At 46.1% G+C, this 15,830-nt stretch overlaps 2 protein-coding genes across 3 annotated transcripts in view; one reads left to right on the top strand and one right to left on the bottom strand.

Annotated features, from left to right (window-relative positions):
• The window catches only part of Edrf1 (erythroid differentiation regulatory factor 1), a 42,632-nt gene extending 36,943 nt beyond the window's left edge, over window positions 1–5,689 (top strand). The window contains exon 25 of one of the 2 annotated variants that reach the window (XM_028772529.1): window positions 4,020–5,689. In XM_028772529.1, the coding sequence (XP_028628362.1) occupies window positions 4,020–4,194 (175 nt within the window). In that variant the 3' untranslated portion in view covers window positions 4,195–5,689. Of the gene's footprint in view, window positions 1–4,016 lie in introns of both variants that reach the window. The other variant, XM_028772528.1, reaches the window with a different exon arrangement.
• Window positions 5,690–6,500: 811 nt separating this feature from the next.
• On the bottom strand, window positions 6,501–13,469 carry Mmp21 (matrix metallopeptidase 21). The gene is made up of 7 exons (XM_028772551.1): window positions 13,011–13,469; window positions 11,553–12,084; window positions 10,352–10,491; window positions 9,945–10,086; window positions 8,363–8,620; window positions 7,572–7,744; window positions 6,501–7,410 (listed from the first exon to the last, which is right to left on the bottom strand). The coding sequence occupies exons 1-7, from the start codon at window positions 13,170–13,172 to the stop codon at window positions 7,111–7,113; spliced, it is 1,707 nt and encodes a 568-aa protein (XP_028628384.1). The 5' UTR covers window positions 13,173–13,469; the 3' UTR covers window positions 6,501–7,110.
• Between the last annotated feature and the right edge of the window lie 2,361 nt (window positions 13,470–15,830).

Here is a 15,830-nt window from a genome sequence, read left to right as displayed (position 1 = left end):
TGCAATGAAACAGAAAACAGAGTAAATAACACACAGTGGAAAAGAGACTCTTTAACTTTTTCCCCCTTTTATTAGTTTTTTTTGTTTGTTTGTTTTCATTTCAAATGTTATCCCCTTTCCAAGTCTCCTCTCTGAAACTCCCTATTCCATCCCCCATCCCCCTGCCTCTATGAGGGTGTTCTCCCCACCCACTCACTTCTACCTTCCTGCCCTGGCATTACCCTACACTGGGCCATTGAACCCCCTCAGGCCCAAGGGCCACTCCTCCCACTTATGTCCAACAAGGCCATCCTCTGCAACATATGTGGCCAGAGCCATGGGTCTCTCCACATGTACTCTTTGGTTGGTGGTCCAGTCCCTGGAAGCTCTGGGTGATCTGGCCGGTTGACACTGTTGCTTTTCCCCGTGGGGCTGCAAAACCCCTCAGCTCCTTCAGTCCCTTCTCCAACTCCTCCATCAGGGTCCCTGCACTCAGTCTAATGGTTGGCTGCAAGCATCCACCTCTGTATTTGTCAGGCTCTGCCAGAGCCTCTCAGGAGACAGCCATATCAGGCTCTTGTCAGCAAGCTCTTCCCGGCATCCATATAGTGTCTGGGTTTGGTGACTATATGGGATGGATTGCCAGGTGAGGCAGTCTCTGGATGGCCTTTTCTTCAGTCTAGGCTCCACACTTTGTCTCCACTCCTATGTGTATTTTGTTCCTCCTTTTAAGAAGCACTGAAGCATCCACACTTCTTCTTGAGCTTCTTATGGTCTGTGAATTGTATCTTAGGTAAAACTTTTGGGCTAATATCCACTTATCAGTGAGTGCATACCATGTGTGTTCTTTTGTGACTGGGTTACGTCACTCAGGATGATATTTTCAAGTTCCATCCATTTGCCTGTGAATTTCATGAAGTCATTGTTTTTAATAGCTGAGTAGTACTACATTGTATAAATGTACCACATTTTCTGTATCCATTCCTCTGTTGAGGGACATCTGGGTTGTTTCCAGTTTCTGTCTATTATAAATCTAGCTGCTATGAACATAGTGGAGCATGAGTCCTAATTACATGTTTGAGCATCTTCTGGGTATATGCCCAGGAGTGGTATAGCTGAGTCCTCAGGTAATGCTGATGTCCAATTTTCTTTTTTTTTTTTTTTTTTTTTTTGGTTTTTTGAGACAGGGTTTCTCTGTGTAGTCCTGGCTGTCCTAGAACTCACTCTGTAGACCAAGCTGGCCTCAAACTCAGAAATCCACCTGCCTCAGCCTCCCAAGTGCTGGGATTAAAGGCGTGCACCACCACTGCCTGGCAAATGTCCAATTTTCTGAGGAACTGCCAGACAGATTTCCAAAGTGGTAGTACCAGCTTGCAATCCCACCAACAATGGAGGAGTGGTCCTCTTTCTCCACATCCTCGCCAGCATCTGCTATCACCTGAGTTTTTGATCTTAGCCATTCTGACTGGAGTGAGGTGGAATTTCAGGGTTGTTTTGCATTTCCCTGTTGACTAAGTATATTGACGTTTCTTTAGGTGCTTCTCGGCCATTCGAGTTTCCCCAGTTGAGAATTCTTTGTTTAGCTCTGTACCCAATTTTTTAATAGGGTTATTTGGTTGTCTGGAGTCTAATTTCTTGAGTTCTTTGTATATATTGGATATTAGCCCTCTATCGGATGTAGGATTGGTGAAGATCTTTTCCCAAACTGTTGGTTGCTGTTTTGTCCTATTGACAGTGTCCTTTGCCTTATAGAAGCTTTGCAATTTTATGAGGTCCCATTTGTCAATTCTTGATCTTAGAGCATAAGCTATTGGTGTTCTGTTCAGGAAATTTTCTCCTGTGCCCAAGTATTCAAGATTCTTCCCCACTTTCTCTTTCATTAGATTCAGTGTATCTGGGTTTATGTGGAGATCCTTGATCCACTTGGACTTGAGCTTTTACAGGGAGATAAGAATGGATCAGTTTGCATTTCTTCTACATATTGACTGACAGTTGAACCAGCACCATTTGTTGAAAATGCTGTCTTTTTTCCACTGGAAGGTTTTAGCTCCTTTGTTAAAAATTAAGTGAACACAGGTGTGTGGATTCATTTCTAGGTCTTCAATTTTATTCCATTGATCTACCTGTCTGTCACTGTACCAACTGCCTCAAAACTGAACTGCTGGTAGGTTTTTAAGATTTACTGGTGTCCACAAGGTGGCAGTATATATAAGATCCTGTGAGCTAATGCAAGATTTTTCACATATTAGTGGTTTGAATTGACTGTCTGACAGGTAATAGTTTCAGTCTTTTGATATGTTATCACAGTAATTCTATGTATGGCTTATGTAATTTTTATTTCTGACCAGGTTATTTGTGTTGAAGAAATGTTGTTGTTGTTTTGAAGCAGGATTTCTTGGTGTAGCCCTGGCTGTTCTGGAACTCACCAGGAAGACCAGGCTGGCCTCAAATTCAGAGATATACCTGCCTCTGTCTCCTAAGTGCTGAGATTAAAGGTGTGTGCCACCAACCACACCTGGCTTGTTGAAGAAATTTTTAATCTAAAGTTTTCATGTAGGCCCAGTGTCCTATGAGCCAGTTTGTGCTTTCAGGTTTATTAAACAAGAAACATGATACTCTACAGGTTTGAAGCAGATCACTATGGTTACCAAGTCTGTGACTTTCTGTTGTGTTTCATTCATGTTCAGGTGAAAACAGCTCACAAGTTTATTGTTGAAAAAAGCAGACCTAGTTGTGTTCTTTAAGAGAAAAGGAAATCAGAATGTAACCCCAACAGAAAGGAACATTAGTAGTTTATTTTATTTTGACTGCTGTTTCTCCCCCTTAGCCTGAGGCAAAATAAGTGGGCTTAATAATTGAAAAGCTTAACTCACTTAGGTTCCCAGAAATTAAAATGAGCCAGGCGGTGGTGGTGCATGCCTTTAATCCCAGCACTTGGGAGGCAGAGGCAGGTGGATTTCTGAGTTCGAGAGTTCGAAGCTAGCCTGGTCTACAGAGTGAGTTCCAGGACAGCCAGAGCTACACAGAGAAACCCTGTCTCGAAAAACCAAAAAAAAAAAATAAAAATAAAAATTTAGGATTAATTTTCTTGTTGAAAATTTTTATTTTCAGGCTGTTGAGTGTGCTTCGTGGTATGACAACTGTGTAGGTGCTATTGGACAAAATACACATTTTGTTTCTTAAATTGCAGGGGACTTATTCCACTTTGGATTAAAGTTGAGCTGTTCTTATCACGCCCTTACCATTCACTGCTCTAGCAGAGTGGGATCTCTTGATATTTCAGAGGGTTTAGGATTTGAGAGGAAAAGCTATGAAACATCTGAGGGTCATGGAGCCCTGTCCTGTGGTACAGAGAAGTTAGTAACATCATGGACGGTCCTTAACCAGATACCAACATTAAGTATTTAGTTGAGTAAAATGGTAGATAAGGTAAACCAGCTAATTATCTCAAGAGGAAAACGATCTGTTTGACACGGGGAGACTATAAATAGTAACTTGAGTTCAGTGGGTGACAATAGCTTAAGAAAGGCATAATCTACACAAGTTGTAAGAAGTTGAGTCAAGCCAGGTAGGCAGTGGTGGTGCACGCCTTTAATCCCAGCACTTGGGAGGCAGAGGCAGGGGGATTTCTGAGTTCGAGGCCAGCCTGGTCTACAGAGTGAATTCCAGGACAGCCAGGGCTACACAGAGAAACCCTGTCTAAAAAAAAACCAAAAAAAAAAAAAAAGAAGAAGAAGAAGTTGAGTCAAGAGTCTGTGAGCAGAGCTTAGCCAGTTGAGATAGACACTGTTGAGTAGAAGAATGGCCACATAGCTTCTCCATGCTTGATCAGCCCAACTCCCACTCAACTTTCTTGGTGACTTATTCTTTTGACCATGTTTTTGTGGCTGCTCACTGTGCTTTCTTGCAGAGCCCCTGCTGCTAAGGCAGGATCTTTGATTCACTCAGCAGCTATAGATAAGTCGGATGCTCTAGGAAGGGCCTGTTGTCTCCAGCCTTGCCCTCTAGTCTCTTCACCTGTCTGTTTTTGACCTTAGCAGTAATGCTGCTGAAGAAGATGTAGTCCTCCAAACCAACAAGCAGATTTACTCGCAGCTTTTGAGAGCGACTGCCAACAGAAACTCAACTCTGCTGGAGAGAATTGAAGTCATCATCTGTCTGCTGGAGCAGCTTGCATCTGGTAGCAGCGGATCAAGTGGCAGTGCTGTCCCCTGACCTGAAGTTGTGCCGGAGGACTGTCTTGTCAGTGCCTTCCCATCCTGGAGCTGTTCTGTCCACTCGGTGCTGAGACATATTAAATATGAGGAAATGCCATTTAATCAGGTCCACAGTGGATATTTGCTTCCCATGGCAGGCAGACGATGTGGGGTGGTTTGGCTTCTTCCTATGAAGGTGAGAAACTATAATGGAACCGAAAGTTTTCTGAATGTATTTCCTCAAGAAGTACATGGTTCCTTAGTGATAACAGACCTCCTGTGATGTGATTAGACTTGCAGATATTCTTGAAGTATGTTAAAGTTAAAGCACTTGGGTGTAAGATGAGATTATTTTGGACAAAATGTTAAGAGAACTCTTATTCAAGTGATTTCATGGGTTCAAATGGCATGTAGAAACAGTTCACATCAACGCTTCCTTCTAAGTGACACAAAAGTGTACCCTTTCCAAACTGGCGCGGGAGGTTTGAAGACTGAAAATTGTGCAGGTCTCCTTTCAGTGCATGTTCTGAAAGGACTCACTTTTCTTTGACTGTGTGTGACATTGGTAAAAAATAGGTACTATCACTTTCTCATTTTAACTTGAAACTGTGAATAAGGTAAGAGAACTATTTTGAATAAATAAGCTATTTATTTAAAATACCTTGGTAGTTCCCACTTGCATTCTTCACACTGCTTTGATTTGATCTTCTTGCTTTTGATTTCAAAACTTTATGAAGTACATAGATCCTAGGGTTCAAGGCAAAGGTCTCTCACACATTCATGCTCATGGAACATTCTGCTGTGCCTGCTGCTCTGGGGATCTTGTCCAAAGCCTATTGCATGTGGGACTGTAAGGCTGTAACTAACAGTTTCAAGGAAGTGCAGCATTTGCATCAGGCAGACTTTTCTGCTTGGGTGATATTCTGGTGTCTGGCCACTGTTGCATTCCCTTTCACACAAGCCCCACTTGCAGCCATTTCTGTCACTGGAGTAAGCAGGTCTCCGTTGCAGCAAAGCAAATTGTCTCACTATTTGTCAGTTCCTTGTTTCATTTGCATTGTCATTGGAACAAATTTGCATCTGTTTACAAGAATTAATCATTGCAACTCTTAAAGCTTTGGTGAAACTGTAAAGCTTTGCGCCAACTCTTCAGTCCCGTTTGAGGACTACTATGTTCTTTGCTCTGCAGCGAATGCACACATAGGAACATAGCCCTTCTTCCACTGGAGAACCCTTTGCCTGCTTCCACTGAGCATAGCACCCTTGGAGCAGATGAACCCAACAGGATTTATCCTGCTTCCCTAGAAACAAGCTGGGGTGTCCCTCTCGTGTCCCTCTCTTTCACTGAAAAGCCTTCTGATAGGAGGAAAATGGTTTTTAAGCAAGGAAGTAGAAATTCTGGCTCTTTCCCTTGTCAGCAATAACATGAAATTTTCTGCAGGAGAAATAAAAGATACTTCTCAAATGTGTTGTAATTACTTGTGTTGGTTTTAATTAAAGCTTTCTAAAATATATGTGTTTTAGCTGTTCCTTCAGAAGAATCTGTGGCCTGGTCACTCAGGTTTCTAAACCTTTTCCAGTTAGTTTTATTGTTCAGATATCATAATCATATATGACATTGGCTTTTGTGTGCTAAGAATTTAAGCCAGCCAGTTGTGGTGGTGGTGGCTGCAGCTGCACATGCTTTTAATCCCAGCACCTGGAAGGCAGAGCCAGGCAGATCTCCGAGTTCCAAGACAGCCTGCTCTAGAGAGAGAGTTCCAGGACAGTCAGGGCAACACAGAAACCCTATCTCAGGAAAAAAAAAAAAAAAAAAACAAGGCATTCATAAGCCATATTGTGTGGAAATTAAAGGGTTAGTGCCTGTTCTAGAGAGGAAAATTGCAGTTACCCAGCTAGCTTCCAGAGCCCTGTTGTGGCCTGCCCTACAGGACAGAAACAGGGAAGTGTTCACTGCTCTGCAAGGACAGAACACAAATTACAGTGAACCAGAAAGGCTATGATCTGCAGAGCCAGTTAGTGGGTGGCCCTATGCACAGAAGGTGCATTCAGCAGCAGGAGGCAATCGCCACAGGCTGCAGAAGTAATGTGGATGCTGGGAATACCTGTGTCACCCAAACAGATACTTTGGGGACCTTTGGCAAATGTTGCATGTAGCTCTCGCTACCCCACCTAAGCTCCATGAACAGCCTGTGCTACCAGCCCCACCCAGCTTCCCTAGAATCCATGGATAAAAGACACATAGTTGTTCCTTTTCAACTTTTGACAAAATTGCTGGGCACTGCTATCCCACCTGGAAAAGCATTCTTATCTATGTACCTCCCACCTGTAGGAGTGGCCACAGGCCACCTCCCTGTCTAAGACCTCACACATCTGCTCAACTTTTCTCCATGAGAAGCCTGCCAAACTCCTCCCTTGCATCCATCTCTTTTTCTCTAGGGACCCAGAAGTCTCACCTATTCCTTCCACCCAGAAATTGGCCCATGGCTTCTTTACTGACAGATCAAGAACCCAATTGGGAATGGGACAGCATCAGAACCACCCCACAGTCAAATGGTAAACATGTCATTATGATGTGTGTTTTGCAGTTAATTTCATTCCTGTGCCCTAACCCAGACCAGAACTCAGTTTCTAAGTGCTGTAAAAGCCATTTCTGTACACAATGGTGGGACCCTGGTGGCACTATTGGGACTGAATGGAGTTCATGTGGGGCATCGAAAGAAAGGACGGGGATTCCATAGGGTAAATTTTTTGATGTTTCTAAAAGAAGTTTTACCTAGCAACTGATCCTCAAGTAATGCCTTCTTGTTTGGTTTAGTTTAGGAAGCCATATTTGCTTTAGCTACTAAGAATCTGGTTTGTTTTCTTTGCAAAGAAAGCTGACGCTTTCTCTTAAAGCTGTTTCTGAGTCCTAGTCTTGATTTTCGTCTTCCCTTTACATGTTCAGTGTAGAGGTGTGAACATCACAAACATCAAACCACTTCTCTGAAATCGATTTTTTTGGAAATAAGCCATTCAGAGGAAGCCGAGAATTCTGTTGTTTGTCCTTGTCACTAACTACTTTCCAGTATGAGTTGCCTTTGAAAAAGAAAATGGAGTTGTGTGCATAGGAGAAGTACGCTGAATCAAGGTTTCTGTATGGATGGTTTTGAGGCATTATTGCTGGAAACACTTGGCTCATCTTCTTTGGATAAGAATTAAGGACTTGGTTTTGATTGACATCAAATGCAAATACCTGCAGATAAAGCAAGAGAGACAGGCTGCTGATGATTGCTGACTGTTAATCTGACTTTGCACTGAATTCTGTAGATGTTCTAAATGTTTCCATCTGATGATCTGCCATTGTGTCGTAGATCTGAAGTGATCTTTTAAGAAGTTGGATGCAGTGATACTTACTAGAGACTCCTTGAAGAAGTAAATTAACTGCTGCCTCCGATCATAAAAGGCAGTGTCCAGGGAGCTGGGGATGCCAGGGAAGCCTTCTGAAATCAGTTTAGGGTAGCTCCTTCCTTGTTCATCTTGTGTGTGTGCCTGGTCATTCTCACTGTCGTATCTCCAGTATTGGTTTCCTGAGAGCCAAACCAAAATTGTCAATGTGGTTTATTAATCCCAGACTATAAGAAATATGGCATGGGCCAGCGATGCAGCCCAGCATTCCTAAACTCCACCGAAGTGAGACTTCACCCACCATCCTATTGAGAGCCTGGCATGCCCCTTTGCTTAGTGTCACTCCAAAGGGCAGCTGCCAGCAGATCCTAAGTCAGCCCTGCATGGTCCTCTCCCGTGATTCCAGAGAAACAGGACTTTTTCACTCAGCTATCTGCTCAGGCCTCCTGTGACTTCTCAGTTTGACCCCAGTAATGTTTGCCCGGCCCATCACTGCTGTGTTTGGAATGCTAGTTGCCTCTCACAGTGAAAGCCATGAACACCATGGAGTGAGTATCTTGAGTCTTACTTAGTCTACAGACCATTCCTTTCCATGGTAGAGACCAAAGTTTATTCATTTGGTGACTACCAAGTCTCCCTAAGATCAGAGGACACAGCCCACCCTGAGCGTGCAGTCTGCCTAATCAAACGGAAAAGCAGTGGTTACCAGTACATTACCATGGATTCCTTGGTAAGTGCTGGAAATATCCTAAGTACAAGTTCAGTAAAAGAAATGGAGCCACGTCTAGAAGCATTGTTACCTTTAAAAAAATACCGCTCATCTTTTCCCCATGACCAGACGTGGACGAAGGCATCTATGCTTTGCATGGGAATTCCACGCCAGCCAGTGAGGATTTGGAGGGGGTCCCCATAGCGAGTCCTGTTGTTGCGGTTTTCGTAGAGCCAGTACCAGCTGTTGCGGAAGAAGTAGGTGTTGAACCTCACCCTCACCTCACCATATTGGTTCCTCTCCTTGCGAATCCAGTCAAACACTGTATCAAACGATCCCTCACAGGAACCTGATAGAGAAAAAAACGCAGCCACTTGTGACTGTAAGCATCAGCATTCATAATTGTCCGGAATGGAGATACTACGTGGCTAGCACTTCCTGTTGGAATGCCTTAAAGCTATCTGGTTTCATGAGAGGAAAGATGTTTGGTTCTGGGCACACACAAACTGCCATGTTTCTACTGGAGGATGACAATGTGGCTGAAACAGGCTTTGGAAGTCAGGAGTGGGAGCAGAACTGAGGTGGGACATGAGGGTCTAGGAATGGAAGCACTCTCTTCCCCTGCCTGGTATCTGTGCTATAACCAACCCTTTTCTTTCTTTTTTAAAGACTGGACTTTTAATTATATTCGTGTGTGTGTGTGCCCACAGGGGCCAGAGGTATTGGATCCCCTGGATCTGGAATTACAGGTTGTGGGACTGTGTAAGGGTATCCTGGGTCATGGTTGAGCAGGTGCCTAGAACCCCAAGACTCTGCAGACTCTGCGTGGGATTCTGCGTGAGAACCAGCAGGAGTTTGGCGCCCCCCAGAATCCAGGATCCTGAAAAGCAGTCACGGTCTCCATAGAATTACATTGTTCAGTCACATAGGCCAGGCTATAGGCCTCAGGCCCTAGGGATTTACACACTAATGAAGGCCAGAGGGCAGAGCAAATTAAACATGCCTCCCCCAGATCCTCCCCCGATCCTCCCCCTTTCTCCCTCCCTATATAACTCGGGATTGCCCTGAGTTTTCGGGGGTACACCTAGATCCATCAATCATCAGCCGTGACAATAAGCCTTTTTGGAACCAAGGACTTCCTCCTGTTATTGGGGCCTGCCTGCCGCCGCCAAGGCCTCCAGGCTGCTGGAACTATAGGGTTCCTCCCGAATGTGGGACCCGCCACAGCGTGGAAGTTCCTCCGGGGCCCCGCCGCTGTGGCGGCCTCTAAATTTTCCCCACAACAGGTGATTATGAGCCGCTAGATGTGGGTGCTGGAAATTCAACCTCTGGAAGGTGCTCTTAACTGCCAAGCCATCTCTCTGTCCCATTTGTATTAAATAGCCGGCAGTGCCTGGCATAACAACTGGGTATCTAAAAGCCATGATGTCCTCTGTCCTCACCAGTGTGGAAGGAGGGGAAGAGAAGACACAGAAGGATTGTTGCTCTTCCTTCGCCTGTGGCCCTGTGTGGTCTAGTGTGATCATTTTAAAAGGCTGCAGACAAGTTTGAAGGCAGGTCTTTAGCCATGCAACCAATTTGGAGATCAGCCTCCTAACGAGCATAGAGCAGAGCCTGCTGGCTTTAACCTCCTCAGTACCCTCCAGGCAGGGTCTGCCCTAGACCCATCTTACCATATAGTCTTTGAATTGCTTTTCTGTCTGACCAGTCCAACTCAAAGGCAGGCTCCTGTGGAATGTAGTTTGGTTGCATTATGGATCCCACCCTGTAGGTGTGAGGCAATCCAAGAACGTGGCCAATTTCGTGGACAGCTACCTAGGAGGGGAACACAAACCACGGGTGTAGGACCAAACGTGTGTCTTTGATGTTGCTGGAACCAATCACTGAATTAAAGAGGCCTGTCCTATCCCCAGAGCAGAGCTGTGCTTGTTTGGGAGAGAAAAGGTGACTACTGGGGAATCACCACCAGAGATTTGCTGAACGTTCTATGTCTAGAAGGCTATACACACAAGGAAAAGCTGTGTTTCTGAACTTAGGCTAGTGTGCTTTGCTTCCCAGCAGAGCAGCTGGAGCCTCTTACTTTGAGAAGGCTGATGCCTGTGTCACTGGAGAGAGGAGTGAAGTGCTCATCGTCATCAAAGTGGACCTCACCCAGGCGCCAGGCATGTGCAAACTCCTGTCCGCTCCCGTCAAATACCCGTGGACAGCCCAGGTGCCGGCCTGATGTGGGGAGAGGGGTGGGTAGCAGTGAATGAAGGTGCCTATCTTGAGTCCCTCTCTTAACAGCACAGACTTTGACAGCACCAGAGCTTCCTGGGATCTGCTACAGCTATCGGTGTCCTCTGTGGACACAGACTGAGCTGCCTGGTGTCTGCCAACTATGAGGTTATAAAGACTAGAAACGAGCAGGGCCTGCTGGCGAATGTCTTTAATTCTAGCACTCAGGAAGCAGAGGCTAGCAGATGTCAGTTCTGGGCCAACCTGGTCTACAAAGAGAGTTCCAGGATACCCAGAGCTACACAGGAAAGCCGTCATCTTGAAAAAAAAAAAAACTACAAAAAAAAGCAAAACAAAACCAAAAAGACTAGGAACGTCTAGATGCTAACTGGGCTTTTTCTGTGTCTGTGTCTGTGTCTGTCTGTCTGTCTGTCTGTCTGTCTCTCTCTCTCTCTCTCTCTCTCTCTCTCTCTCTCTCTCTCTCTCTGTGTGTGTGTGTGTGTGTGTGTGTGTGTGTGTGTGTGTGTGTGTTTTGCCAGTACTGATGAAGGGAATAGCATTGGAGCTGGGTCCCCTTGCTACTTTTATAACAAACCATGTCTTATGTACCCTAGAATTAGGAAATTAACCCAGTGAGAACAGCAAGGTGGATGGGAACACCTCTAGTCACAGATGAGCTGTGGAAGACAGGTTATTTGTCCAGTCTGCCAACAAGGAGGCTGTGGTGGCTTTCTGTGTAAGTCTTCTCACAGGTCAGTACACTGTACCTGCTGTGTCTCTGTGTGACCAGGAGGGTGGGTGTTGTGCTCCAGGCATGTAAACCCCAACAGCTAAGACCTTAAAATATCCACGGAGAGTAGAACCTCCTTACCCTCTTAGGTGTCCTCTCTAGAGAACCCCAACAGGTAGGAGTTGGAACCACATTACTCTGGGTAACAAGGCAATCAAGCTGTGATTGGCCCGGGTTGGCCTAAGCATGGTACTGGGCATAGGGCCTTGGTGGAAGAATCAGAGGGTGTCTGCAGAGCAGGCAGGAAGGGATCCCCAGGCTGCACCACTCTTACCTCTCCCAAAACCCAGCTTTATGTCCACCATGGTGTCAGGGGCAGTGAGGTCCTCCCGGAAGTTCAGTGGTGTCACCTCACTCCACATCCTGAAGGCCAGTCTAAAGATGTATCTCTGCTCATCCCCAGAGAGTTGGCTGCTGTAGGCATCTCCCACTAGCCTCCAGGTCAGTGTCTTCTTGGAGAAGGCCCTGCTGGCCCCAGTGTCTGAGGCGTCCTCCTCTTGCCCACCTGGCTTGGGCAGCAACATTTGAAGAAAGCGCTTTTGTCGAGCCCTTGGCTGGAGACCTAGAGGGATTGGCAGGGCTGGTGGGGTTGGCAGGGCAGCCTGAGAGGGCAGCTGTGTGTCAGGGACGCCACAGCGCGGCTTGTTCATAACTGCCAGTGTAGGTGAGTCTAGTTCCCCGCTGGTTGGCAGTCTGTTTGCCTTCTGGAATCTACGCACAGCTTGAGCCAAGGTGAAGCCCACGGGGACTCCTGCTGACTCCTTTGGGCTAGGCACCTCTGACCAACCATATTTCAATAGGAAATTCTGTGGGAAAGAGAAGCCCTAAATTCATAAAGTTGCCTCCTGCTGGGACTTTCTTGTGCTGTGGTAGCTGGAGAGAGGCAGGAGATACACAGAGAGAAGATAGACATAAAAAGATTTTATCCAGGGTCTACCAGAGTGAAGTCATGGGTGCCACATGGCCTGTGGAGGGGCAGAATTGAAGCCAGCCAGGTGGTTGGACTGGGAGGGAAGAAGCCACCCCAGAGGTCAAGGCTGGAGGTGGATACACACTGTGTGGGCTGGTGGGTTTCCAGCATGCAGGGGCAGGAAAGACGGGGGCTGGAGGGGTGCCCTTGGCATCCGAGGCAAGGTTTGCCTATCATTGCTTCTCATTGCCCTCCACACTAGGGGCACCCTGGAGCCAGAAGTTTAGGGGAAATCTATATCATCTGTCTGATGGAGGTAAGTACTAGACTTCAGAGCCATGACTGGAGAAAGGGAGCCCTAGTCCGGTTGTGGCAGTGGATGGCACTCAATAGCACTTTGTGGGGATTCTTGCTGGGACTGTCCTTTTTCTGTATACCCAGGCTGGCAGGAGGCCAACTGAGGGATGCCACCAGCACAGTGCCTTAGATTCTGACAGCACCACATGCTCACCTTCAAATGTCAGCTGACATTTAAAGCTACTCTCTGCAGGCTTGACCCCTGCCTAGACACCACTGCTTCTAGAGTTAACATCAGATGGAACTAGGTGGAACTCAGTGGTAGAGGTGGTTGCCTAGCGTGCGGAAGGCTCCAGGTTTCATTCCCAGCTCCACAAAGATGGTGCCAGGTTAAGCAGGTTCTCTGCCTCCGCACCATTATCCTTCCATGTTATGCTCTGGCCTCTACATGTGTGTATGTGTGCGCACGTGTGATGTATACTGCATGTGTATGCAAATGCTGGTGCTCTGTGCATCATCTCTTACCTGAGCAGCATGAAGGTCAGCAATGGGCTTGGCCCGACTCAGGGGAGATGGCTCCAGGTCCGAACGGTCCCGGCTGTGGAAGAGCCTCTCAGGCTGGGTGGGCTGGGGTGCAACTAGCCAGCAGAGCAGCAGTGTCAGACGCAAGACAGAGGCAGCAAGCATGGCTTCACTGGGACTCTGGTCCTTCTACCTTGCTGCGTCCCTGTCTTCCCTCCTAAGGAACAGGGCATGGTGCGGCCCTTTTATAAGCAAGCAAGCATTTTGTCACCCAGCTCTGAAGTGTGCCTGCTAGGAGGCTGCTTCTGAGGCCTAGGTGAGCTGCCTTTGAAGACCCCAGGGCCACTTTTCTCATGGCTGTGACGATTCCTCTTCCTTTAGTCCTGGGTCACAGTACTTCTGAGTGGTGAACCTGTGGATTGCTCTCCTGTGTTGACTTTAGTGGTTGAGTTTGCTCCTAAATGAACTGAGGAAGAAGTGCTGGGTGAGTCCACCTGTGCTGCTCCAAGGCAGAGCCTACCCCCTGGCATCGTGCCTTTCAGGACCTGGCCTATGGCTTTATAACCTTCATAACTGTCTTAACCTTCAAAACCTTCATAACCTTCAGTTAGGTTTAAAGTCTCCTTTTTCTGGGTGGTCTGGGGCTTAGGGCATGTTAATTTGTTTCTTGGACTTTAGTTTCTTTCTTTCTCTCTTTCTTTCTTTCTTTCTTTCTTTCTTTCTTTCTTTCTTTCTTTCTTTCTTTCTTCCTTCCTTACTGGTGTTTTTTCTTTATTTAAAAAAAAAATGTCTAGGGTAGGCAAGATAGCTCAGGAGGTAATGGCACTTACTGGCAAACTGGATGACCTAGATTAAATTCCCTGACCCCACACGTTTGGAGACAACAAATTCCTGCAAGTTGCTCTCTTATCTCTATGGGTGTGTCCCCCTGTGCTGCTGCAAGGCAGAGCCTAGCCCCTGACAACATACCTTTTAGGACCTGGCCTATGGCTTTATAACCTTCATAACCTTCACTGTCCAAATAAATAGTAAATAATGTAATTAAAAACTCAGAATGTCTATTCAACATATAGCAAAGTGAATTTTAGAACCAGTGCAAGAAAAAGTTTTTCTGAAGTGGGCAGTGCCATGCTGAATTTTCTTGCAGACACATATGTGTATGTCTATAAAGTGTATGTACATTGTACGTGTGTCACAATCCCATAGAAAGCCCTGGGTATCTGTGTGTTCCTGAATACAGCTTCTTATTATGGAGTCCCAGTCAGTGGTCAGTGAGTCTAGGTGAGGGTAAATTAGAACCACTGAGGCTTACACATACTACTCAGCCTAAGGAGTAAAAGGAGGCAGCCCTCAATCCCTGGAGTCTAGAGCTGAGCCTGAAATCTCACGGTCCCCATCTGTACCCAAGCACTGCCATGCTCAGCCCGAGGCCCCGCTGTGATCAGTGCCATTCGACACCAGAGATGGAAGACCACACATGAGGCATTTGTAGTATGGAGACCGCATTGAGTCCGCCCTCCCAACCAACCGTGAGGACCCTCCTCCTCTACCGCCTGTCAGTGGGCTTGTCTCTCCTTCAGCCTCCCTAGGAGCAGGGGCACCCCCTTTCATCATCCCTTCCACTTTCTTTTCAAACTGCCTCAGCTGGTTCCTCTTCCTCCTCCATCGTCTCTGCACCTGCTATGGTGAGTCCAGCATCCAACCGCTCGTGCTCCTCATTGTCACATGTTCCGTCTTTTTAGAGCCCCAAAATGGTCACTTCTGAAAATCCTGCCAGCCTCTGGCCTGTTTTCTTTTTCTTTCTTTCTTTCTTTCTTTCTTTCTTTCTTTCTTTCTTTCTTTTTTTTTTTTCGTTTTTCGAGACAGAGTTTCTCTGTGTAGTTCTGGCTGTCCTGGAACTCACTCTGTAGACCAGGCTAGCCTCGAACTCTCGAACTCAGAAATCCACCTGCCTCTGCTTCCCAAGTGCTGGGATTAAAGGCGTGCACCACCACCACCCGGCTAAATAAAGATTTATTTATTTATATGAGTACACTGTAGCTGTCTTCAGACACACCAGAAGAGGGCATCAGATCTCATTACAGATGGTTGTGAGCCACCATGTGGTTGCTTGGAATTGAACTCAGGAACTCCGGAAGAGCAGTCAGTGTTCATAACCGCTGAGCCATCTCTCCAGCCCCCCATTTTCTTTTGGAGAGGACAATCTTGTCCTTTAATAGAGATCTGTTCCTCATTCTGCTTTAAGGTGACCAGCATCAGAGACGCTTCACAGGTGATTCCTGCATCTGTGCATCTGTGATCACTGGGTGACCTGGAGATCTATGGCAACAGCCTCTAGCTAATCAATCAAAAAAAGATGAATTACAGCCTTGCTGGCAGCAGGGAGATCCAGCTTCTGTGGACTGATTTGATTGCCAAAGAGCCGTCAAAAGCCTATTTATTGATTGTAACACAAAAGTTTTTTTGAGTAAAACAATTTTCTCATCCCAAAGCCCCTAATCTAATCTGTAAGTTTCCCGAAGGAAAACCTCACTCTCCTGAAACATTAGTCCTCTCTGTGCACAGTTTGCAGCGCTCAATAATGCAAGACATGTCAGGTGTACGGGGACAATTTGTGACCAATGTTGTGCAAAGGCTTTAAGTTCCTTCAGAAAAACAACTCTATAGATAACAAACAAAACAATCATGTTTTCCTATAATGATTTCTTCAAGATCAGAGTACTTCTAGAAAACAACTATTCATTCTGGTGTCTCCCTTTGATACAGTGAAAACCAACTATTTCATTGTAATGTTTACCCTAAATCCATTGATTCTATTAGGTT

Source organism: Grammomys surdaster, unplaced genomic scaffold (assembly GCF_004785775.1).
Source record: "Grammomys surdaster isolate TR1022 unplaced genomic scaffold, NIH_TR_1.0 214, whole genome shotgun sequence".
NCBI classification, from domain to species: Eukaryota; Metazoa; Chordata; class Mammalia; order Rodentia; family Muridae; genus Grammomys; species Grammomys surdaster.
The sequence above is the reverse complement of the archived record's forward strand: the minus strand, read 5'-3'. Positions and strand labels throughout refer to the sequence as shown.